Source organism: Meles meles, chromosome 4, assembly GCF_922984935.1.
Source record: "Meles meles chromosome 4, mMelMel3.1 paternal haplotype, whole genome shotgun sequence".
Lineage (NCBI taxonomy): Eukaryota > Metazoa > Chordata > Mammalia > Carnivora > Mustelidae > Meles > Meles meles.
The window spans coordinates 102,495,626-102,511,235 of record NC_060069.1 but is presented as its reverse complement, the minus strand read 5'-3'; the positions used below and the strand labels follow the sequence as shown (position 1 = coordinate 102,511,235).

General features: G+C 46.8%; 1 protein-coding gene across 5 annotated transcripts in view; it reads left to right on the top strand.

The window, feature by feature from the left end:
• Positions 1-15,046, top strand: part of SIDT1 (SID1 transmembrane family member 1) — a 94,060-nt gene extending 79,014 nt beyond the window's left edge. For 3 of the 5 annotated variants that reach the window (XM_046003168.1, XM_046003166.1, XM_046003169.1), the window contains 8 exons: positions 306-414; positions 3,210-3,224; positions 4,283-4,359; positions 7,075-7,121; positions 9,984-10,089; positions 10,186-10,296; positions 11,430-11,543; positions 13,184-15,046. In XM_046003168.1, the coding sequence (XP_045859124.1) occupies positions 306-414; positions 3,210-3,224; positions 4,283-4,359; positions 7,075-7,121; positions 9,984-10,089; positions 10,186-10,296; positions 11,430-11,543; positions 13,184-13,246 (642 nt within the window). In that variant the 3' untranslated portion in view covers positions 13,247-15,046. Of the gene's footprint in view, positions 1-305; positions 415-3,209; positions 3,225-4,282; positions 4,360-7,074; positions 7,122-7,591; positions 10,090-10,185; positions 10,297-11,429; positions 11,544-13,183 lie in introns of those variants that run through there. The other 2 variants (XM_046003167.1, XR_006818069.1) reach the window with 2 other exon arrangements.
• The last annotated feature ends 564 nt before the right edge of the window (positions 15,047-15,610 follow it).

Genomic DNA, 15,610 nt, shown 5'->3' with positions numbered 1-15,610 from the left:
CAGGGACATGTGGGCGTTGGGTGCAGTTATTTGAAGAGTATTGGCCCCCAACTCTACACCTGTTGCCCTTTCATTGTTGCTGTTCGGTGCCTCCCCCATTTCTTCCCTCTCCCCTTGTCACAGGTAGCCATTCGTTTTTGCGCAGTAAGGTTAGGAGCTGAGCTCACAGAGGTTAGGGGCGGGGGAGAGACACCACAATGCATGCACGGCTGGGGTTTGACTCCGTATGCATACATGACAGAATGATTTTCATGAGTTCTGTGGGGAACGGCCCCGATGAAGGTAACATCCATCTTTACTCCTAGGTGTTTGGAAAAAATGACCTGTGGTTCTGGGTCATCTTCTCTGTGATCCATATCCTGGTGTCCCTGGCCCTCAGCACCCAGATCTACTACGTGGGTCGTTTCAAGATAGGTGAGTCACCTGTTACCCTATACTGAACACACTGATGAACGTACCCCAAGAAAACATTGTCTTGTTGGGGGTCATCATGAACACGGTCTCTGAATTCTGTGTTTAGTAACTTCTCCGTATTGGATCACTGCGAACTGTTGCCACCAGTTCTCTTTTCAACCGAGAACTAAGCTTGCCCTACCTCAGACTGAGGCAGACCTCCAGCTCCAAGTCCCAGTGCTTTATAACTCACTGAACTCTGAAAGTGTGTTTGAAGAATGGTGCACCCATCGCGCCACTCGTTCCACCTAGAGAAATCCTTTTCAGTCTGTAGCGTCTAAAAGGAGCATTTCTCTGAGCAAGCTAAATGGTTATCGAGAATGAATTCTATATTGTTTTCAAATTCTGGGACTGGAATGGATATTTTGAGACTTACCATTCTTAACAGGCAGGACCCCGACTGAACTTCCCCACAACAATGTATCACCGTAGAGCACTGACTGCTCCATGAAAATCCGTTTCTGATCTGGGGCCATCACTCGTTATATGCGGGAACAGATTTGAGTCATTGTAGAGAATTACATTTCCCCAGTCCTTTGAAGGGCCAGGAAGTCAGGCTTAAATATAATTTTATATAGTTCAAGAAAACTAATTACATATAAACATAGGCCCATCCCTAAAGAGCCCAAAGTCCACATAATCATATGTGTAAAAATTTTGAAGTTCTAAAACAAACTAAAAAAAAAAAAACCTATTAAATATATGAAAGGAAGAAAGGGAGGTAGGGAGGGAGAGAAGGAGACCAACAAACTGATGAATATAATATGCCTTCATTACAACCTAGAAGGTCCAGGCTCTAATTTAAAATTGTCAGCTCCTCAAGAACACTCCAGAACACAGCTGATTAGGAGAGCTGGTCTCCAGCCCCATCCGTCTTTTCTTTCCACTCTGGCTCTGTCCTGCATCTTAAGCAGTCTCACAGATGTGCACATCGACGTTCTTGCGCAACATCCAATTGGCCACTCCTTTCCCCTAGAGGTGCCCACTCTAACAGTGCCCAATGCCCTCAGGAAGATCGACAGAGGAAGGGGGCTACGCAGGCTCTGCATGAACTCGGGTCCATCTGGGCAGGGAACTCTGGGCTCTGGGATTTCAGAATGTGGCCCAGAAGGAGAAGGAGTAACTCCCTCATCCAGCAGACCCCTCACTCACTGGGGATCAAGGACCTTTAAAATATGGCCAGGTCTAGGAGTGATTCTACATAAACAAGCCGCTTTAGAATTGGAAAGCTGAATAAAACAATTTCAGCAGTGTAGTTTTCCCCTTGGGCTCAGTCAGTAGATTTGCCTTTGGCGTTAACAGAGCCAGTGTATCTTCAAGTTGCCCAGTGGAAGCATCGCTAAGTGGTTGTGTAGAGCATTTGGTTTGGGCTCTGGTCATGTCGCAACCTCCAGACTCACAGGTGAGTGAAGTCATGCAAAGTCAACTTTGAAAAGGAAAATAATTTGAAGCGCTGTTGTTCTGGCTTCTCCCGGGTTCTCCCAGAACTGGAAAAACAAACTTGAATTCAGATATATGTGACAGTAGGGGCCATTAATAATACATAAGGGAGCTTTTAGTATATTTATACTACTTTTGCCCCATGCGATTTTGCCTTACTATATTAGTTTACCTTCTAAGAAAGGAGAAATGCAATGTATTATGTTATGACCATGTGATCGTCTGGAACATCTCAACAGGAAAAAGATGTCACACATGAAGATGGAGGCTTTGATCACAAAGGGACCCTTCCCTAGACAAGGTCGAAGTAGAGGAGAGCAAATGGGATAGTCTGGCAACCTAGAGTCAGCAGCAAGGAAGCCCAAAGGACAGGAAGGGAGCGGTTACCAAAACGTGGAAGGAGAGGAAGTCACTCTGAAAGGAGCAGTGACCTTTAGATGACAGACATGGGCCAGTCTGAGACAACCTCCCAGGGAAGGCACCAGGTGGATGGACGCTCTGAGCTCACACGCGTCCCTGAGCCCCACCAATCTCCTGCTGGGGTTTCCCACTATCCAAATCCATGGAGAAGGAGCAAAGCCACTTACAGGGTCCTGCAGTCAGCCTTCTGGGGGGCACGGTGCGGGACGGAGGTGTGGCCAAGGTCAATGGAGGACAGCCAGTGCATAACATCACTGAGATGTTCAATTTCTCTACTCAGTGAGTCTTCCTCAAGTGATCACAGATTTACCAGTGTCTAAAGGAAAATGTACCGTTCTATGGTGACAGTGGTCGCAACTATATTTAGTCCAAAGATGGGAAGTTGGGCTAGTGGACCATGGCTCAGTCAACACCAGTCTTACTGCCCCATTGTATAAGCTGTCTCTGATTTCTAGAATGACCTACACCCTTCTCTGTGGCCCTCAAGCCCTACCTGAAAATGAACGTGGACATGGGAAAAGCAGCAGGGATGGGGCAGAGCATTTCCTAAGGAAACAGAAAACCAGAGAGCTCCTTGCCCAGATCCTGACTATGCTTCAGAGCCAGGGGTTTGCTCATGAGAGAGGACGGACAGTACATTGCAAGCAGTGCCCAAAGGAGATGGGGAGAGACAGACGTCTGCTTCCCTCTAAGGAATAGTAGACTTGGGAATGTTTGAGCCAGGCAGAAAGATTCTGTGTTCTCTACGATGAGAAAATATTATTTTTTTAATTGGAAAATAAAATGAAAGTCATCGCCTTGAGAGGAAAAATAAAAATGACCAGTAGTTTACCTGTTTGGCTACCTTCTTACACCATTTTCTTTTCTCATTTCTTCTCTGCTTTCCACTGATTCAGACGGGTCTGATACAGGTAACGTTCAGCCACCCTTCCCAGGGTTCTTGGTTGTTTTCTTAACAAAGTGACCGGCAGGGCTGTCCTGCCAGCTCTGCACCCAAGAACCCCCTTCCAGGCTGAGGAAGATCAGTGGGGGGAGGGGGTCGAGAGGGGTTCGGGGTCAGGGATGCACTCCAACCCAGCCTGCCCCATGCCTCTTCTGGGCTATTGCATGGACCCACACCTCGCTCCTCCATCCCTCAGTACAGCCAGTCTAGAGAAGTCTGGTTCCACTGACCCCAGGGGTAGACATGAAGGGGAACAGCGTTCACAACAAAGCTGGGGTCCCCCCTCACCGAAATGCTGGCTTTGAGCAGACCGCCGCCTTCCTGTGATGTCTGCGGGGTAGACGGCGCACAGAAAGACTGCTCTACCTGTGACCCTCACTCGGTTCATATGACAATCATAACACCTACACTTGCTGTGTTTCATCCTATGCTTTTGAAGGACAGCATTTAAAACTTCCTTTCCTGTCTACTTCTCGCCCTCTTAACTTACAGCCCTCTGATTCCAGCTTCCTGATACGTTTAGGCTTTCCGAACGTGCTTCATAAATGTCAGTACCCGGGGTTCAGTTCTTACTGACTTAGAACTACATGGAGAAATATAGATTAGAATTTTTGCAAGCGAAGATTCCCCATTCTCTAGAGAGAGCAGGTGTTTTAAGGTAGCTTGAGGGGCCCCATCACATCTCTGCTCTGGAGGAACCTGCACTGGGGTGAACTGTAAACAAAGGGAATCTTAGCCCAAGGGGCCCGTGGAAGGGTTGGCCAGCCACCCACATTACTGGTGAGCGCTTGTTACTTGTCCCCCCTCACTTGCCTCTCTGCAGGGTGATGCCTGGATCTTGCTTGCCCCCTGGGACAGCCTGGGGGCCGCAGGCACTGTTTTTTAAGGCCAGCATATATTGCTGACCTATTCGGTGTGCAAAGCAAAGTGAAGGCAACATCATCTTGGCCCTCAAAGCCTGGGCCATTGGGGAGTATCTTGTATGACCTCTGACTCAGCCTTCCCATGCGATTGTGTCATCGGCAGACTTGGGGATTTTCCGACGCGCTGCGATGGTGTTCTACACGGACTTTGTCCACCAGTGTAGCCGGCCGCTGTACATGGTACGTGCACATCCTGTGTGCCTTGGCCTTCTCCCAGAGAGCGCGGGAACAGGAGGCGGGGCAGGCTCGGGGCAGACGCTCAGGTTCTCTAACTCGAGAGAGCCAGATGGCCCAGGGTGGCGGAGGTCCAGTTAGGGGGAAGAAGCGTGTTACTTACTCTTCTCGCTCATGGGAAAGCAAGCTGGGACGGACCTATTTTTATACATGAAACGCTGCTAGTGTATAAAGAGAACATATGTGTATACATAGAAAACTACTAAACAGTGACAATTGCTGTGGGGAAGGATCAAGGCAGGGCATCCGTGTATAAAATCACCCGAAGAAATATGATTATTTCACTTGGGGAAAGGGAAGAGACACTCGCTCCATAATTGTACCCAGACAGCAGGCATGAACCAGGCCTGTCCCAAGTGAACCCGGGCACCTATCACTCCAGTTGCTTTCAGTAAGAACTTATGATTTCCACGGGATACATTTGTTTGATTTTTATACCTTGTTTGACTTTTTTACAGTGGGCAAGAATATTCTTTCAAAATTGTGGTTATTCATTAGTGGCTGAAACACAAGTCCTAAAAAGTCACCATTGTTTTCAGTATATTATACATTGCTCCACGGAGCAGAGGGATGGGGGCCCTGGTCCCAGCTCTATCTTGGCTGGCGGGCCAGTGACCTTAGCAAGGCCACATATGTCCCCTGAGTCACGGGGGACCTTTACAGGGTACTGTCACCAGAACTGGTGCTGCTGTTTGGGCCTGGCACACCAGAGTTCCTTAAGTACTAATTAACAGTGTACGATCCCAGGATGTTTACATAAAGCAATATGAGAATAGTTGAGGCATCTAGTGCTTGGGCAGGAGCTGTAGGCCCCAAACCTATAGGGTTTTATTCATGTGAAAACTTAAAAATCCTGTGAGTCTTTGGGGAGTTAAGCACGTTTTAGCTGTGAGCCGGGAAGAGTAATTAATGTTTTGTTTGTTTGCTTGCTTACATTAAGGGATACAGGCTGTCTCCCCCGCCCCCCTGCCAATAGACTATTTTTTTAGAGCCGCTTTTTAGGATCCACAAAAAATTGAGCCAAAAATACAGAGATTTCCCATCGATCCCTTCCCCCACCCATGCCCAGCCTCCCCCACTATCCACACCCCCAACCAGATCTGTGCATTTGTTAGAATCAATTAACCTACACGAACACGTCATAATCATTCTGAGTCTGTAGTGTACATTCTTTGAGTTTTGACAAATTTGTAATGACAGGAGTCACCATTTTAGTATCCTACAAAGTCGTTTCCCTGCCCTAAAAATCCCCTGGGCTCCACCTGTTCTTCCCACTCCCCCTCCCCTCTGATGCCTGGAAACCACTGATCTTTCTACTGTCTCCATAGTCTTTCCTTTGCCTAAACATCATATAGCTGGAATAATACAGATTTTAGCCTTTTCAGATTAGCTTCTTTCACTTATTACTAGGCATTTAAGATGTCTCCGTGTCTTTTCATGGCTTGGTAGCTCATTACTTTTCAGCACCGAATACCACTCCATGGTCTGGATGCATTACACTTTGTGTATCCATTCACCTGCTGAGGGACAATTTGTAATTTGGCAATTATAAATAAAGCTGCTATAAAAATTGCTGCACAGGGGTGCCTGGGTAGCTCAATCGGTTGAGCAACTGACTCTTGACTCGGCTCTGGTCTTGATCTCACAGTTGTGAGTTCGAGCCCCACATTGGGCTTTGCACTGGGCATGGAGCCTACTTAAAAAAAAAAAAATCGTGCACAGGTTTTTGTGTGGTCCTATGCTTTAGGGCATTTTAAATTCTTTTGGACAAGTACCTAGGAGGGCAGTTTCTGGATCGTATGGCAAAACTATATGTACTTTTCTAAGACACTGTCGAACCGTCTTCCAAAGTGGCTGTACTATTGGGCATTCCCAGCAGCAGTGAATGAGCCTTCCTATTGCTCCACATGCACGCTAACATTTGGCGGGACCCATGCTTTAGCCTTTCTAATAGATGGATTCATTTTTTTTAAATGAAGATATTTCATCCAAACTGGATGGATCACCCACAAAGACAGAGCATCGCCACTTTTACAAAGCCAACGAGGCCAGACAAGTTAAAGTATAATCAGAAACCACCTAAAAGTTTTAAGTTGTATGCAGAGGTGCAGGACCAGATATGAATGAATCCCTATCAGAGTCATTTTCCTCTGGGATGGACCTTTCCAATTTTCTCCACTACTAGTGTCTTTAGCGTTGAGGCTGTGTGTTTAGAGACTGGGAACTTCAGGGCCTCCTTGGAGCCAGAGTAATGGGTAGGAAACCAGTGGCTCCCAGGTGAGTCCCACAAGCCACTTCATGGCCCATGAAGTAACACAATGCCGGGGAAGACCAGCAGCTTAGTGCTTTTTAACTACAGAGTCAGCTGTAGACACTGCTCGCTGAGAAGTGGGCTCCAGCTGCCCAGCTACTCTCAGCACTGGGGGGAATCAGTAAGAGTTCTGTTTACTCACATCTTCTTTGACGCTGTTTGGTCTGCTCAATCCCCGGACTTGCCGTTGGTCCTCATGGCGGATTAGGGGCCGACTACCGGCACAGCTTTCTTAAGAACCATGGAAACTCTTCCACCGGGCAATTGTCTTCCTGTAATAGATGTTTCCCAGGTGGTAGGTTAAAAGAAGAGCGATGTGTGCAGCCTCTCATTTGATGTTTTCTTACCAGGACAGAATGGTGTTGCTCATCGTGGGGAATCTGGTGAACTGGTCCTTGTAAGTAGTCTTAGGAAGACACGTCTTCTCTCTTCGTTGATGTCTAGAAAACTGTGGTTTCACTTTCCTTGGCTGTCATTTTTATAAAGAAATATGAAACTAAGGTGAGTGTAGGACTGTGCTTGCCCCGGGGACTTGAAAGAATGGTACTTTTTCCTTCTGCAAAGAGTGCGCCAAGAAGCCTTGTGTATCGACAGTGGCCTCTCTTCAGGCGTTGAGTTGAGTTTAATGCACGGATGCACTGAATTCATTTGCTCAACAAGACCAACATCAAATTTCTTATCTGCATGGATAGACTACGCAGATAGTTAGACGATAGAGACTAAGTGATTAGATGTAAAAATGAAGAATAGTTTTAAATTCTTGCAGAACTCTCCATAAATGCTACCCAGAAGACATTTCCCTTTCTTACTGTGGGGGGGGGGGCGGAGGTGTACAAGTCTCTTTCCTCTTTCTTTCTTTCCCTGTAGGTCTCAATCTTCCTACCACACCAATATCCTCCTCCTTCTTCTTCCCCTTCATTATCACCTTGGCCTTTTGTCTTCAAATGCCTTCAAAATAGAACAGTACAACAGACACATATTTTCTATCTATATTTTATACAACGTGTTCTCAACTTTAAAATGTGAATAAGTGAGAGATTTTATTAGCCCCTCCAAAAAATCAGTAAATTTAATTGCTTTTATTTGTGGTTCTTAGCTGATGTGCTAGAAAGTTCAGCGACCTTTGATAGAAAGATGACTCGCTACCCCTGCCCCTCTTTAAGACATGAAAGGAATGGAAGAAGAGGCATTCCTCTTCAGGGGAAGCCAGAATCTGGTCATGACAATTCAAAACTTATTTGGGGTAATGCTTCTGGAAAAATCTGCCCATAATGTTGTCACCCAGGGATTACCTCCAGGTAAGGCCTACACCTGTGAAGGACCGCTCCTTTACATAGAGATATGTTGAGGTGGGTGATTCTTGGCGCTTGGTGCTCTTCCTGACCACTATTTAGGGGCAGACCGCACAGTCTCGATGACTGCAAGAAAGGGTGCTGGGTGCTGGTAGGAGGAAAGGGACCAATTGCTTGATAACGAGTAACCGATAACCATGTCCCCAGTACTGACAATCACCTGGCTTGTCCCTGCCTCTCCTGTAACCAAAACCAAACCATAATCTGCTCACAAGACAAGGTGAATGGCCTCTCTTTTCTTACACAGGAACTCTTTGGGCATCATGGCCTGCAGGGATGAATGAGGTGTGATGACACACCAACACTAGGATAGCCTGGTGGGGGTCACCATCCTCTTCGTTCCTCCATCCTCAGTTTCTTGTGGACATTACAGGACATGGTGTCCTGTAAGTCATGATGTGACTTAATATGAATGTTATTTTAAAAGTAATCACTCTTATATGGTCATGAAGGATGGTGTGTGTGTGTACATAGAAAGAGAGAGATGTATGTACATATATATGTAAGTCCACACACACACACACACAGAATGAGAGAGAGATAAACCAAATGCGGCAAATGCTAATAATGGGTGAATCTGAGTAAAAAGTATACAAGAGGTTTTGGTATATTGAAGAATTCAAATTCTGGGAGGAGGAAATTTCCTATACTATATAGAACAAAGTCGATTGGAATACAAAGTGAACCAAAAGAGAGTCCATTAAGAACAGCTTTACACTTCAAATACTTCGGAATAAACTTTGAGATAGGAGGACCCTTTCTGCAGAAAATTTAATTAACCTTATTAGGAGACATAAAGGAAAACTTAATTGAACGAAGAGAGATGTCGCACCCTAGGTGAGAAGATCAGCTGTTGTAAAGATATTATTTCTCAAGTGCATGCATAAATTTCAACTTGAAATTGGAATTAAGTTAATAGGATTTTATTCTGAAATTATTTGCCTATTTAGCATAAAATTTCCAAAGGTCTCTGCAAAAGAAGATTAACAGAACGAAGGGCAGAGGAGTATAGTGACTAGGCCAGTTTTATCCAATAGAACTTTCTGGAGTGATATGAATGTTCTACACGGCATTGTCCCATATGGTAGCTGTTAGCCAAATATGGTTACTGAACACTTGAAATGTGGCTGGTGTGACTGAGGCACTGAATTTTCTATTTTATTTAATTGTCATTAATTTAGATGTAAATGGCCACATGTAGCCACCATACTGGGTAGCGCTGGCTAGCCTAATCAGATAATGACACATTCTAAAATAAAAACACAGTGACCCAAAATTAGAAATTAGCAACAAATTAGTGAAGCAGCGTGGAGAGGATAGAAATCCAACTATGTTTGTGTAGGTGTCTGTATTTACAAAAACAAGCTTTTCAAAACAAGGACATAGGAAGGGTCTTATAATAAAGAGTTTTAGTGTAACTGAACGGAAATGTGGGACATGCTGAAGGCTCATGCTAAACCCCAACCAAAAGAAACTCCAGTACTGGTTTAAAAACCATAGGCAGCGAGCAAGAATTTGATAATGTGTGTCAAGGCAATTTTTGAGATAATTCTACTTCCAGTAATCCAGTCTAATGAATTAATCTTAAATGCAAAAAAAAAAAAAAAGAAGAAGAAGAAGAAGAGAGAAAAGCGCACTGTGTCTGGAGGGATTCAGTCAGTTGTGGTGTTCTTTAGAATGATGAAAAGCTGCAGGACACCTAGGCATGAAAGATGATTGTGGTACCTCCACTTACGGGACTCTTACAGTCCTCAAAAATGCCAGGTCTGAAGGAGGGGTAGTCATTTATGGAGGTTCAAGTTTTTTTTTTAATCACCCTCCTCCCCAAAATACAAGCGGGGAGTGAAGAAGCGAAGACAGTTACGAATCCACCTTGATGCCTACAAAGTCGTTCTCCTTACACCCAGCGCGCTCTTTGGACTGGTCTATCGGCCCAGGGACTTCGCTTCCTACATGCTGGGGATCTTCATCTGTAACCTGCTGCTCTACCTGGCCTTTTACATCATCATGAAGGTAAGAGGGGGCGCTGGGGGTCCGCCCCCACCCCCGCAGCCCTGGGACGCGGACACGCAGGACCCCAGCATGGCAGCGTCTGCTTCCCACCCACAGCTTCGAAGCTCCGAGAAGCTCCTTCCGATCCCGCTCTTCTGCATCGTAGCCACAGCTTTGATGTGGGCCGCCTCGCTGTACTTTTTCTTCCAGAATCTCAGCAGCTGGGAGGTAAGAGGGTGGTTTTCTTGGCCAAGGAAATGTACTCCCTCCGTGTTGCCTCCCGGGCCTTCCTACCTCCCTCTCTTCACACACTTGTGGTTGTTTGTCTTTGAAACGGAAGCTTTTTCTGAGAGAGATGCTGTTTTCCATCCACGCCTAAATGGCATGCTGTCGGGGCACCTGGGTGGCTCATTGGGTTAAGCCGCTGCCTTCGGCTCAGGTCATGATCCCAGGGTCCTGGGATCGAGCCCCACATCGGGCTCTCTGCTCAGCGGGAAGCCTGTTTCCTCCTCTCTCTCTCTCTCTGCCTGCTTGTGATCTCTATCTGTCAAATAAATAAATAAAATCTTTAATAAAATAAATAAATAAATAAATGGCATGCTGTCCTGGCGGTCAGGGCCGCGCATCACGTGGCCCTCGAGATGGGGCAGAACTGATCTTCATTACACGTCGTGGGACAGTCCCACCACCACCACCCCCCCGTAATGTTTAATGTGTGTAAAAATCTGTGTTCTTCTCGTCACCCGCATCCATAAACAGATCCTCAGCTGCCGGCCTTTCTAAATCCGTGGCACAGAGAGGAGAGCTGAGGCCTGGGAGCCCAGGATTGTATCCACTAACAGAGAGGAGGCCTCCACTCTCCACCACCACAATCGATTTAGAACATTTCCATCACCCCAGAAAGCCAGCCTGGGCCCATTAGCTGTCGTTCCCCATGTCTCCCTCACGCCTTAGCCATAGACAACCGCTAATCTCTCTCTATAGTTCTGCCTGTTCTGGATATTTCTTACTCATTTATCATGCAGCATGTGCCTTTGAGTCTGGCGCAGGCACTCATCCATGGGGTCGCGTATGTCCGTAGCCATCTCTTTTTATTGCTGAATAACACTCCCTTGTGTGGAGACAGCACTCCTCCTCTCTCATCAGTCAACGGACATTTGCATTGTTCCCATTCTTTGGCTCTGGCGAATGCAGCCGTGGGGAATATGGTGTACACGTTTTTGTGTGGACTCATGTTTTTTTGGAAGCTTACTTGTGGAGCCAGGCAACCAGTAGTGTCTTCGTAGCTTTCTGGGTGTTCAGTCCTCCGAAGAGTTGAACTGTGGGAATGCTCACCCACATCCTGTCTCACCTTCCTCCAGGGCACCCCAGCCGAATCCCGGGAAAAGAACCGGGAGTGTATCCTGCTGGATTTCTTTGATGACCATGACGTCTGGCACTTCCTCTCTGCCACTGCTCTGTTCTTCTCATTCTTGGTGAGTTGATAAATACTTTTTTAAAGAAATATACTTTTTTAAAAAAGATTTTGCTCATTTATTTGGGAGAAAGAGAGTGAGCGAGAGAGAAATGGAGGAGGGGGAGGGGCAGAGGAAGAGGGAGAAGCAGACTCCCTGCTGAGCCCCACTCAGGACTGGATCCCAGGATCCTGAGATCATGACCTGAGCAGAAGGCAGACAGTTAACTGACTGAGCCATCCAGGCGCCCCTAAAAATACCTTTTTGTTAATTTCTTCTTTCTTCACATCCCATACCTTTTTTCTTTTTCCCCCTCTTCCTTACCCTTTTGTATTTCTCTCAAACTTCCCTTTCCAGTTCTTCATTGTAATTCAGTATACAGACGATTTTATTTTTTTTCTCCTTCAGTTAGAGCTTTATTTTCCTTTTCCTTTTACTCCCCAATACTTTAAGACAGAGCGCAAAATGGTTTTTCTTAAATGCCCCTGGTCCGGACTGAATTTGTTGTTAGAACTCGCATGCCACGAATCGCCCCAAGAATCACTTTTGGCATTCGCTCACATTTAGGTGACATTAGATAATTCCTCCCTGTGCTGCCCTCACACTCCTCCTCCCCTTCCAGTCCCACTGAATATCTTACAGATATTTTACAAATTCCTAGTGTACTCAGGAGAGCAGCCCAGGCCTCTGCTGCTTCTCACCAGTCTCCCCAGACCTCTCCTGTAATCCCCTCCATTTCTTGCGGGCCAAAACACCTTTCCAGAAGCTGTGCATATACTAACAACCTTGGATGATCACTCCTGGCATCGATTCAACCTCATTTAGAGATTTTTCCAGAGTAAAACTCCGCGGTGCCTGGATACAGATTCAGCCGGCAAAACAACTTGGCGAAGGAGACCTGTGCGCCCGGCACTGCCCGGAGTGCGTGCTGCTGCCACACTGTCTCGAGAATGGAGCGGGGCTGCCCTCTGGTGGTTAGCTGGGGAAGTTCAACAATCCGCATAAACCTCATTCCTCGTGACTTTTATTTCTGATAAACACTTTCATTAGAGAAAAAGAGATAAACAAAAGTGGGGTGAAAGTTTCCACGTGAAGAAGTGATGGAAGAGGAGGGTTGTGAATTTCTTATATAGCAATACTTTATATGCAATAAGACTTCCTTTTCTCTAGATCATAAGCCGAATGTCCCTAAGTGATAACTTCCCTGGCCACCCTATTAGTACTTTTTTACCTTTCCTCACCCCATAGTTCCTGTGTCCCCTCCATAGTCTCATTTCCATTACTGTTCTTATTGCATATTATTACCCAGTACACCATACTTAGCTCACCTCATTAGCATGCTATACTGTACTCAGGTATTTGCTTCACGTCTGAAGCTGTCTCTCAAATGTAAGCTCCAGAAGGGCTGGGAGTTTTGTCCCTTGTGTTCCAAACTATATCTCTGGCATTTAGAATAGCACCTCATAGACCCCTGATAAACATTTGAATTAATACATGAATTATGTAATCCTAATAATCGCCTGTAGAGAGCGCTGCATTACAGAAAGCGGTAGGGGACAGAAAGGCAAGTAAGGGCAGGGCTCGAGCCAGCCTGTGTGGGTAGGTGCTTACCCAGGCTGTGACTGTGCATCCCCGTCATCTCTCTGCCCCTCTCGTTCCAGGTTTTGTTAACCTTGGATGATGACCTAGATGTGGTCAGGAGAGACCAGATCCCTGTCTTCTGAGCCTCCAGCTTTAAGAGAGGGAGAGGGAGCAGTCGATCTTGGTGCTGTTTCATGAAAATACAGGGACTGCAGCAAGTCACCACTGCCAAATGCTCCACTCCCCCTCTGTCAAGTCAGTTCTGTGTGCATTCCCCCAGGACGGTGAGGGGCTGGAGGGAGACTCAAGCCTGCGAGCAGGGCAGCAGAGCGGAAGCCAAGGCAAGCCTTGAAGAATCAGGGGACTCCCATCCCCTGTCGTATGCAGCCCTGACATGGATAAAAGCTGCATCCAAGTCAACTCACTGTCTCGGGACCCCTCCCACCCTCACCCGAGATTTACCAGCGAGGGGGAGCGACACTGCCCTCTTCATCCAGCTGCCTCCAGGCCCAGAGAGGCCAGCAGCTTGGGCCTCCTGCTCAGACTTGAGGTGACGCCCTCTGCACCTCCACATCCGTTGCTCTAGACATCCCAGAGCACCAGCTTGCTCCTCCGAGGTCCAGGGACGACGGAGAATCCTCAGAGTCCGGTGGAGGGCTGAACCCAACCCCCTACCCAACTGGGATAGTTCTTTAGTAGGACCAGCTAATCACCTCCTTGGAAGGAATGCTGTATGTGTCCCGCAGGCTCCTGACCCCATTAGAAGGGCTCTGGATTGGACTTTGTCACACAGTTGTCCTCACAGGTGACTGTCTCTGGGCCCAAGTCTTGGGTGCTTACCTACTTCTGTGTCTTCATCTCACCGCTGTGTGTTGACCCCACAACTCGGGCTCCTCTCTCTCGGGAAGGCTCTGTTACCCCATCAGCTCCAAGGCAGAAGGGGAAACAGGAACAACTCTTCTAGCAGCAGGAATGAGAGGACTGACAGGCCGAGAGACTGGTGACATCGGCATCAAGCAAACAGACCTCACCCTAAGGACATGGGCTCCTGGGGCAAATGCAGCGAAGGCGAAATTGCTTTCTTGTGCCTCCAATTCAGACAGCTCAGTTCTGGGCCCACGTCACCTGTGGAGAGTAAATCATTGCTCTAACCAGGGGCACTGCACTGGGGGTCCTCCACCACCAACCAAACCCCCTGTCACTGTCTGCAGATCAGGGGCTCCAGGTTTTCTCCCCAGAGTTCTCTAAAAATAATTCTTGGGGTGAACATGTTTTACTCATCCTCCTGAGCTGCAAAGAGCAAGCCGACAGAGGACTGTCTTTTGTTTGCACCTGATTTTCATTCTCTCCCAGCAAGATGTGACAGAGCTCAGCCCCCACTTCTCTCACACCGTCCAGCAATTCTGCCCCTGAAGAGCCCCATCTGGACCAAGCACCCTCATTACCTGGAATAAGATGTAATCAGAAAATAGACATACAAATGTGTTCCCCCTATTTATTTGCCTGTGAAACTGAAGTCACCTGTACCCCCTGCATTCTTGATCACTCATTAGAGAAATGGATTAGGTGTCCTTTAAAAAAAAATTATTCTGTCTCTAAAATACTCACATAATGGCCAAAAATCACATTTTGGAAGTTTGAAAAGTTTAACAACGCAAAGATGCTTTTAATGGAACTTTCTGTGATTTGCTTTTCCTAAAATGCCCCCAAATTCCTATTTGGTTTTCTGCTCTTCTTTATTCCTTAAAAACTGTTGGCTATTAAATGGTGGTGTTAGTCTGACATTTAAAACAAATTTCAAATCTGTTTAACTATGGTGTATTTGACCTAATTCTTTTATTTTAATGGATGGTTTCAAATTCCAAAAAAAAAAAAAATGCACTAAGAAAATGTGGACAAAGTCTGTTCGAGCGGCCCTATGGCCCAAAGTGAATAAATTGTGAGATGCATTACCCGTGCAGTTGCTTGTTTGGGGAATGGTCAGGTGGGGCTGCCGTGTGCTGGACTGTGCTCCCATCGTGTCTGTATTGTGGTTAGTTCTTTTCTCTGAAGCAGGACTAAAACCCAGACCAAACCTGCCCTTAGAGCCATCAATTCCTCACGCGCTTGTTGCTAGTTCTTTCTACAATGGCAACGTTGTGGCCTGAGGACATGAGAAGGTCATCCGACAGCATCCGTGGGGTTGGTAGGAATGGGGGGGGAGGGGAGTGGGGACAAGCGGAGCTTTTCACGGCCAAACAGCCCTGTCCACAGCTTGCGCCTATCCCCATGGACGTTGCTTTTTTTTTTTTTTTTAATGTTATTTATTTGACAGAGAGAGAGAGATCATAAGTAGGCAGAGAGGCAGGCAGAGAGAGAGGGGGAAGCAGGCTCCCTGCTGAGCGAAAAGCCTGATGTGGGGCTCGATCCCAGGACCCTGAGATCATGACCTGAGCCGAAGGCAAAGGCTTTAACCCACTGAGCCACCCAGGTGCCCCTGGACGTTGCTTTTTAAAGAGAAGCGAAGG